At 37.5% G+C, this 10,000-nt stretch overlaps 2 protein-coding genes across 3 annotated transcripts in view; one reads left to right on the forward strand and one right to left on the reverse strand.

Annotated features, from left to right (window-relative positions):
• 128up (GTP-binding protein 128up) overlaps window positions 1-6,392 on the forward strand; it is an 8,392-nt gene extending 2,000 nt beyond the window's left edge. The window contains exons 2-9 of the mRNA XM_043021979.2: window positions 1,234-1,399; window positions 1,851-1,981; window positions 2,271-2,450; window positions 3,064-3,159; window positions 3,493-3,625; window positions 3,907-4,036; window positions 5,285-5,407; window positions 5,811-6,392. Of these exons, the coding sequence (XP_042877913.1) occupies window positions 1,234-1,399; window positions 1,851-1,981; window positions 2,271-2,450; window positions 3,064-3,159; window positions 3,493-3,625; window positions 3,907-4,036; window positions 5,285-5,407; window positions 5,811-5,913 (1,062 nt within the window). The 3' untranslated portion in view covers window positions 5,914-6,392. The remainder of the gene's footprint in view (window positions 1-1,233; window positions 1,400-1,850; window positions 1,982-2,270; window positions 2,451-3,063; window positions 3,160-3,492; window positions 3,626-3,906; window positions 4,037-5,284; window positions 5,408-5,810) is intronic.
• Window positions 6,393-9,643: 3,251 nt separating this feature from the next.
• The window catches only part of LOC122256977 (protein KRI1 homolog), an 11,265-nt gene continuing 10,908 nt past the window's right edge, over window positions 9,644-10,000 (reverse strand). For both annotated transcript variants that reach the window (XM_086545057.1, XM_086545056.1), the window contains exon 13: window positions 9,644-10,000. This exon is cut by the window's right edge and continues 724 nt beyond it. In XM_086545057.1, the coding sequence (XP_086401183.1) occupies window positions 9,734-10,000 (267 nt within the window). In that variant the 3' untranslated portion in view covers window positions 9,644-9,733.

A 10,000-nucleotide genomic window follows, 5' to 3' on the forward strand; every position in this document is an offset into this window, starting at 1 on the left:
TGTCAAAAGCTTTGGCAAAATCTAGGTATATTACATCAGTCTCTCTATTTTCAGTCAGATCCCTTAATATGTATTCATAGTGTGTTAGAATTCCGGATAAACAGGGATTTATCTCGTTTCCTTGTTATTTTGTTTTATCTCACTGAAGCACTGAATCTTGAACTCTTCTAGTAGGTCTTTTAGAATTAAATTCTCTCACTTTTTCTTCATACAATTTTTTTATTTCCTGTATCTGCCTGGCACATGTCGCATCACACCTTTTAGGTGTACTGATTTTTAGTCATTCATAATGGCTCATATCCTTAGCACTTTCTAAGCTACTTTCTTGCATATTTGTAGCTATTTTATCAGTTTCTTCTTCAATTCTAATTACTTTTTGCAAGAAACTAGCCTCAGATAATTTTTCACAGCTTTGTATTTTTTCCAGTTATGTTTCAAGGCTTGTATTACTCTCAATACAATCCTCTCTGCACCAACTGCAGTTTTTCACTTCTCCTTGGTCTGAACATGGGTTTTTAAATCCTTAGGCTTGTATGTGTATGTTCAAGGTCACCTTGGAGGCAGCTGGGCCACACTGTCTGACCCAATATTTGACCACCTCTCTTTCCTTTGATTACTTTCCAGTTGTTTCTTGTTCAATTTCATTCCTATTTTGTAATCACTGTTATTTTTTGGATTATTCCATTTCTTGTACACTATATTGATCTGTTCATTCCCTCTCAGCCTTTATACAGGCAGGGTGATTTTTTTTTTTGAGAGAGAGAGACAGAGCAACATATCAGCACGTCTACTCTATTCTGATTTCCACACCTAATTATGTGATTTGGGTTTTTACTTGTATTTATATTTCTTCATTCATTGTATAAGAGGAAATGTGTTTCTTGTGAATGTAGTACATGTGATTTTGGCCATCGGGTTCATGAAGATTTTCAAGTGGTCAATAATCCCATATCTAATCCATTATGTTATTGTTCTAAACTTCAAAGGGAAAGCAATTCACTCCAAGTTAGAGCAATATCTTTAAGATGTTGAAATATATCACTTTATTTGCACAGTAGAATATGAATAAAGTTACTTATGGAGTTAGAGCTTATTAAGTAGGTTCTTAAAACTTTAAATCATCCTATAGTGACTTTGTATGGTGAGTACTAACTTGTTTTTGGATTGCATTTGGTCTTGCAACTCTGCTACCCTATGTTCTTTCGTGCTGACTGATAGTCCCCTCTTATACAGATGGCCCGAACCCAGAAGAACAAGGCAACTATGGGTCACTTGGGCTTGTTGAAGGCTAAGCTGGCCAAGTTGCGTCGAGAACTCATCACTCCCAAGGGTGGTGGATCAGTCACTGGAGAGGGTTTTGATGTTGCCAAGACTGGTGATGCTCGTATTGGATTTGTGGGTTAGTATTTTTTGTCATAAGTTTTAGATTGATAAGTTAAACTGTTAAGGATATGGTGTTTTTTTTTTTGCTCCATCTGGACATTACACAGTGTATTTCAATATGCGCAGCCCTATTATTGCATGCTGTTTGTTCATTGAAGCAGCTTCCAGGCAAAAGTCATGACTTGGTGTTCATATCACCTACAGGAAGACCAGCCAAGCCATGACATGAATGTCATGTCATCTGTTGTTCAAGGGTTAAATATGTAAATGATTTGTTTATATTAGAACCATGGTTAATGGTATGAAAAGGCACATTAAATTTAGATTCAAAATGGCTGTTCATAGCATCAACCAGATAATGCAACTTTATTTTTTTATTTCAATATTTATTACTTGATTATATTTTGAGTTATTTCTTATTTATCCATGAATAATATTCTTACTCTGACTTTCCTGAATCCCTGCAGGTTTCCCCTCTGTTGGCAAGTCCACACTGCTTAGTAACCTCGCAGGTGTATATTCTGAGGTGGCTGCCTACGAGTTCACAACTCTCACTACTGTCCCTGGCTGCATCAAGTACAAGGGAGCTAAGGTTCAGGTAAGTCTAATTGATTGGTTTTAAGTGAGATTGTGAGCTGTTGGACATAATATATTAAAAGTGAATGATGCAAAGATTACTGCATCAGTGATGCTAATAGGTTTGTCTTTTAAATTACTGATACTGATTGCCTGGAATTGTCATGGTGGGGATACAACATTTACTGGAATTTCCTTTTTCTTTTTTTCATCATTGCCCATATCCACTTCTGTAGTTCCACTGTTCACAAATTTATTCTCAGCAAATATTCTGAAAAGTAATTATTATTCTTTGTCTCTCTTTTCTTCAGTTACTGGATTTACCTGGTATCATTGAGGGAGCCAAGGACGGCAAAGGTCGTGGTAAGCAGGTCATTGCTGTGGCGCGTACCTGCTCGCTTATTTTCATTGTCCTTGATGTCCTGAAGCCCCTTGGACACAAGAAGTTGATTACTCATGAGTTGGAAGGTTTTGGCATCAGACTGAACAAAGTGAGTTATTGTCAGAGATATTATGCAAAGTATTTATATATAAGATAGGATCAAAGTTGAAGATAATTTTGAAGTTCACAGGTTTTTGGAATCTAACAGAGGTTGTAAAGCTTCTGCAGATTCTTTATGTATGAATGCTTGTCAACTATATAGTTTGTCAGGTTGTCGTTTAATAGCACATTGGTTAGGACATTAGATTTTTTACTGGGCCACCTGACTATTTATCAAATGCAACGTCTTGGTTATCCTCTTGGATGTGCTGGATGATTGGGCGTGTAGTGCTTGGCCGCGACTAGTGCAGGTGAATAGCCCGAGGCATTAGGATTATGCACTTGAAATATCCCGGCATTTTGACCATTTGGAGCCAAAACAGCCCCATCGGCAACAGGTCAATAGTGATGCTAGATTTCAAATAAAATCATCTATCTTGGAATCTTAAAGTCCAGAAATATTTATGTAAATGCCAAAATTTATCATGTTTGTCTCATGAATTTCAAGAATCAGAAGTGGAGATTTAAATGTAAAAGAATTAAGAAGATAGTTGGTTATGTTGAATATGTTAGTTGAAACCTTTATCTGTAGTTTTTATTAATTAATTTTCCTTTGCTTGCAGGAACCTCCGCAGATCACATTCCGTAAGAAGGAGAAAGGTGGAATAAACTTGCAGTGTGCCGTACCTCAGACTGAGCTGGACTTGGAACTTGTTAAGGTAAGCTTTGCATATATATACTGTTTAAAATAATTAGAGGTCTAAGCTTCGATAGTAAGTCTCTGAGTATCTTAACTTTTACCTGTAATAGGTAGTTGGTCAATGTAAGAAGCAAACATTTAGTTTAGAACTCAAATTCATTAGGATTTATGTAATAATTTATAGACCACACTACTCTAGGAAAGATACAGTATGGAACAGTGTCTTAATCAGAATACATACATTAATAAATAAAATAGAATATGAATAACTTGAAATAATGTATAGTGAAGAGTACTGTCTATACTTAGAAAATTACTGAGCTCTTAAATTCACTATTCCTTCGTCCAACAGACAATCTTGGCTGAGTACCGCATCCACAATGCTGATATTGTCCTCAAATATGATGCCACGGCTGATGACCTGATTGATGTAATTGAAGGCAACCGCGTCTACATCCCATGCATCTACTTGCTCAATAAGATTGGTAATTAACCTGTAGGACATTCTTTTTATATATATGGAAAAAGTAGAAATATTCAGTACATCATTAAAATTCCTCCTCCTCTTCCACCACCTCTTCTGCTTTCATGTCTTTGTCTTCCTTCTCCTTCCTCTTTAAAAGTATTCAATGATCCATAAGATGATGAATTAGAGTGAAAAACAGTTGAGGCTAAATGCCAAATACATTTTCCACTGGCAGGCATAGCCTAAATCAACTCTTCTCTGATTACTGGAGAATATATGTAAAATGATCTCGTATTTCAGACCAGATTAGTATCGAGGAATTGGACATCATCTACCGCATCCCCCACTGCGTACCCATATCTGCTCATCACAAGTGGAACTTCGATGATTTGCTAGAGAAGATGTGGGACTACCTCAACTTAACGAGAATGTAAGTTATATCTTAAAAGTCTCCAAGAATTTCCCCTCTTGGCTTGATTGCTTTATTGTTTATGTATATTGGCAGTTTTGTTGAGTTTCTTAATTAACCCATTCGCGCCGGTTGACGTGCTGACACGTGGTCGAAAAAAGCCCCGGACCCGGGTGACGTCCTGGCACGTGCTACATTTTCGGCCCGCGCGCCGGGAGGCCAGTAGCGACGTGCTGAAACGTCCGCATTAGAATGATAGATTATTCTTAGTACAATTCGATTTTCATACTTGATTTGTCTTAGCTACTTTAGTTTATCCTTCTAAATAGTAGAAAATGGGATATAACGTAATATGAATGACGTCTCAGGTACATACGCAATCTTGATTACGGCATGGTGATTTCTGTTTCTGATTCGTTGAATATGATGATCTGAGTCGAAAGACTATCGTAAAATCAATAGTAATTGGCCGAGGAATAAAAAAAAAAAAAAAAAAAAAAATTATAAAACATCTTTTTGTTGCCCCACTAAAAGAAAATGACACTTGAAAAAACATTGTTGTTACTTGCATTCACTTGTATGCACATGTATGGTTGTTCATATTCTCTTTCTTTTCTTTTAGGAAGAAAAAAAAAATTGAAAAAAAAACTATGTTTGTTACCTCACTAGAAGAATGCTTCCACTTCCCATTGGTATTACAACATAGGAGTAAAGAATATGGAAAAAGTTCAATAGAATAACACTAAAAAAACAGTGCTATAACATCTTTTTCGACTGATATACATCCTCTGAACATAGCACTACTTTCTACACATGATTACACTTTAGACGCAATCACGCAAACCATAAGGATAGGGTGGGTGAAAAACGCTCTGCGAGCGTCAGAGCGACCGCGCGCAGCGGGAAAACACCCCGGCACGAACGGTTGCGCGCTTGAAATCTTCCCGGCGTTATCGGGAGTAGGCGAAATTCCGCCCCGGCGTGAATGGGTTAAAAGTATTTTTATACCTATTGCTCTTTCTTTCTTGAATTGTGTTCCCATTTTGAGATAAGAATTATAAAATACCATTTGATGGAAAATATTTAAGTGTATTTCTCTCATTATTTACTCCTTGTCTTTATTTTGTAGAATTAATTGTATATCATACTCAAATGATATCATTATTATTTGTCTCTAGAATTACTTAGAGAAGGGAAGCACCAAATACTTGCACCTGAATTATTTAACATGAAAAATCCAAGTGACTAATGGGAACCTTGTCTTTTCAGCTACACCAAACCGAAAGGCCAGTTGCCGGACTATAATTCTCCCGTTGTTTTACGATCGGATAGGAAGACTGTGGAAGATTTCTGTAACAAAATTCATAGAACCATTATAAGGGAGTTCAAATAGTAAGTATAGGTGTAATACTTCTGCATTCTCTGTAAGAAAGTGAGGGACTTGTTTAGCCTTGTACCGAGTCATTTAATTGCTGGGCAATGTAGTAAACCCTTATTTTATCCAGGGATAACATTCCAAAATTCCACTGAATTGCATGAAAATCTGTATATATTTGATATATAGTAATCGTGTAAAATACCCATGTGTAGTTTTTTGTAAATAGCAATAAAATTCACTGGTCATGCAAAGGACTTAGTAAATCAAAGGAACTACCTTAACAGTTATGAATAACGTCTTCTTTAATTTTGTACGTATGCTAACACCCTGCCATTGTAAGTGAAAATTTAAGTTTATTACATAAAAGTTCATAAAATACGAAATATATCTCCACTAATACAAGTTTTTCCTTTTCAGTGCTTTGGTTTGGGGAAGCTCAGTCAAGCATCAGCCTCAAAAGGTTGGCAAGGATCACGAGTTAAATGATGAAGATGTGGTACAGATTTGCAAAAAAGTTTAAGACAGAATTTGGTTAGCTTACTATTATTTCAGAAATTCTGCATTACTACCCACTATACTATCAGGATTTATATGATATTCCAATGTTTGTTTGTAAAATTGTTATGGATAAAAACTTAAATCTCTCTTATTGACTTTTGTTAGACATGTATTAAGCAGTGCTCGTTTCCTCAGTTCTACGGACTAACTACCAGGTTTTATTCATTCAGTGCCTTTATATGTAAAGCTTTTTCCACATATTGAAGACACAATTATTGTTAACAGTTTCCACTGTGTGGAAAAGCTTAGGTAAGACAGATAATTCTGGCACGTCTTTTTAGTGATACTTTCTACCTTATGGTGTATGGCCTTTGCATGGGAAAGCATCACATTGATGTTTGGCCAAAAGTGTTATGGAGGAGTGTGGTGGTCACGTTCAAACAATGTGATGGAAGTAGACAAAATAAAAAGGCAATTGGTTGGTCTGCTTTAACTGTGAAATAGTGTTTTTCTCTATCCTCTCATTTTTAGCATTGTTGAATATATTAACCCTATGACGACGGTGCATCACACTCGTGTGACAGCTAAATTCCTGATGCCAGGGTGTCATGCCAGTGTGACGTTTCCAAGGCAACATTACAATGGCCCGGCGTAGGGGTTTTCATGTAGCGCGTGCTTCGTCGGGAAAGGGTTAACCAAGATCATACTCAGTCTGAATATAACAAGATTATTCACTTGCCTGTCTAAAATATGTAATAAAATCAAGTTGTCCAGTTCCTAGGCTCCACACACACACACACACACACACCTCTCTCTCTTTCTCTCTGTAACCCAGTTGTAAGCTGGTGAGAAAGACACTTGTTCACTTGTCATGTTCATTTTTTGGTGGCCTGATAAATACAATTGCCTCCAGCCAAAGGTTGGAGGTCAGAACTGTATGCTCTGATCTGATCACTCCTGTTCCCCTTCTCTGTTTGTGATCCTTCTGCTGAATGACCCTCTCTTGCTTATGTATGCCTCTTGAGTCATTTTCTCTGCCCCAGGTCATCCGGCTAGCAAACACAGCTGTAGCCTGGAACCAGGTGCAGTTTAGAGGCAGAAGAGGTACCAGAAGAGCAGGAAGTTTCAGGTCAGACTCACACTCACACTCACTCTCACTCTTCTCTCTTTTTTTTTTTTTTTTTTTTTTCTCTCTCACACACACACTAATTAGCCACTAGGACAGTGCAGTGGTTAGCGTGCTGGTCTCACATCCCCATAGTCGGCAAATCAAGCCCTCTCTTTCTCTCTCATTCTCGCACTCTCAGCCTCTGTCTCAGTATGTCTCTGTGCCTGTCTCATTCTCTGCCTCTGTCTTTACTTCTCTCTCTCTCATTCGCTCTCACACACACTTTGATCCGAAGTTACATAATTGCAATTTTATACATACAATATTTAGGTGCTTTGTCTATAAAAATCTTACTTGATTCAATTGTAATTTAACCGAAATGGTGAAATACCCCCGAGTATCGAGGTTGCTGGGCAGATGGCTCATGAGAATGTATTTCGGGTAAGACATTGAGCCTGATCCCAGGTTGGAGTGAAATGCTCCTAGTACAAAAGAATGGTACAAGAGCAGTGAAAAAATGAATTGAAAAACAAATGAAGAAAGTCAAGGAGTTATAGTTATACATGATGTTTAATATAGGTTTCCCGGCCATTGGCCCTTATGAATATTCAGCTCAGGGAAGCACCCAATGTCAGCCACAAGCCAGAGTAATGGTTGCTCGGAAGGGGAAGCGCACTACGGGCTCCTAAAGGAGTCCAACCTGTGCCTGAGTTGGACTAACTTGACCAACTGGTTTCCTCATTCACATTTTGTTTGTCACCCCATCACTATCACACCTTTCTTTTTAGATATATTGCAATGATAATCCACAAAATGTATCATCGGTTATGAGAGCAGACTGGAATGAAATAATTGTCTTTATAAAATTATTAAGATCCGGTTTATCCCCTTAACCCTATGATGGTGGTGCATCACACCCGTGTGACACAGTTAAATGCCCGATAACAGGGCGACACCAGTGTGATGTTCCCGATGCAATATTGCATAGGCCCGGTGTAGGGGGTTTCTACTTATCGCCGGGCCCATCGGGAATAGGTTAAAATGAATACAGCTTATAGAATGTATGTGCGTGCATGCATGAGTGGACTCAACACTTGTTCTCAGGACTCCTGCCAGAATCCACAACCATGTATGTGTGCGGTTGTGTTTCTGATGAAAATTAGATTTCTAATTGATTTTCACTTATCTGAACGGTCTTGTGTAAATTCTTTTTCAAGAGTAATGAAACATATCTTTCACATTTAAAAAAAATCTTCTTCATGTTCCCTATCATTCTGATGGTTGATGACCATTTCCCAGAACCTCCTTATGTCCAAAGCATCAGAACACATTTAGGTGACATATTACAATTCTTCTTTTCTCCTTAGATTTTTTTATCTCAAACTGCAATTTCTGACCACTGCATCTGTTGACTTCTTAGTCCAACATACCAGTCATAAACTGGACTACCAAGATACGTAAAAGTGTGTGATTTTGATGTCTGCTTCAAGTGCATATCAGCTGAGCAGGTTTTCCTAGCAGACTCTTTGGATCTTGGTCTTGATTACCCATGTGGATGATGAGGGAAGATCTATTGAAAATTTACTATTCCAGAAAAAATCAAGACTGAAAGAGAAGCCTTCTCTAGTGCAAGAGTCTGATGATTTGGGGCACTGACATTTTTATTTTTCAAGTTTTGCTCTGGATATTTTCAATTATCAACATCTTAAGTAGGAATGGAAAACTTTTTTTTTTTTTATCGAAAATAACTTACCTAAGACAAAAAGCAGGAAGTAACTCGCTCAACTGTAACAGTAATATCCATTATAATTTCTTCTAATCTAATGTAGGTCGCTGTTGGAGGATATGTCATTTTTCACCCAATTTATATTTCAATTTATGACAAACCAGAATGAGTATCTAGGTTCATACTGGATCCTATGCACATAGTTATTACAAATTATTATTATGTATATTTCACATATATAAAATTGTATTGTATATAGTATTTGTTTCATAAAAATTCCCTTGTTTGATATTCACCTTCATTTTTTTAATCCCCAATTATCATAGTTTTACTTTCATGTACAATGAGAAAATGGTCTGAAGAACATTGGTAGGAGCTTGCAGGGAAACGAGATATAGACTAATGAGTGCTTCAGTCTCACTACCATTGTATACTCACAAAATAAGGATACCTGCACTACCTATGGCTATTCCCTGGAGGTAGTGACCAACACTGCATCCTGACCAATTAAAAGTATAACCACCCATCAATTGGGTCACCGCCAGGAATTCTCACCTCTGTTGCAAAGAGCAAAATGTTACGAGCTCCCTACTGGTAGTCATTAGGGGTGCATACATCTTCCACACGGTATTGTCCTACTCAAGAGTGGGCAGTGGCCAGCATATCCTATCATTCATATGGGGGGGGGGGGGGGGTTAAGGCTTTGCAGTCATTGGGCCATAACTGTGGTCATCCCTATGGGGCCATCCCTATGGGCTGTAGTCTACCCTCTCCCCAGTATCCCACTCATGAGTGGTGTCAAGTAGAAAAAGAGTGGCTAAACATTGTAATATACATTACTTTTTTTTTTTTTTTTTTTGCTTTGTTTTTCAAAATACAATACAAATACAAAAGGTATCAATATTAAAATGTAAAAAATGTCAAAATACACTTTATTAGTGTAAATTATAAAGCGGTTTCCACCTACTCCTTTTGATATACTCTCTGAAAACACTTTCTTTCCTGTCTTTATTCATTAGAAAAAAATGATTTCTTGCCGTATTTTACCTTATTTTTAATTTTCTTAGGATTCGCTCCATATGCAGCCAGTCTTGCGTTGCATATTCCATTGAGGAAGGGGTCTTCTTGCCTATCCTTTTTCTTCCATTTTGGTTTGTCTTTCCTTGGAGGCTTGCTTACTTCAAATGATGCTAATTCCTGCTCCTGTGCCCCCTTCTTCTTCTTTTTCTTTTTCTCACTGCCCTGATTTTCCTGTGTTTCTTCAACTATTGCTTT

The sequence above is a fragment of the Penaeus japonicus genome, unplaced genomic scaffold (assembly GCF_977035675.1).
Source record: "Penaeus japonicus unplaced genomic scaffold, GWHDUDI00000001_assembly GWHDUDI00000016, whole genome shotgun sequence".
Classification (NCBI taxonomy): Eukaryota; Metazoa; Arthropoda; class Malacostraca; order Decapoda; family Penaeidae; genus Penaeus; species Penaeus japonicus.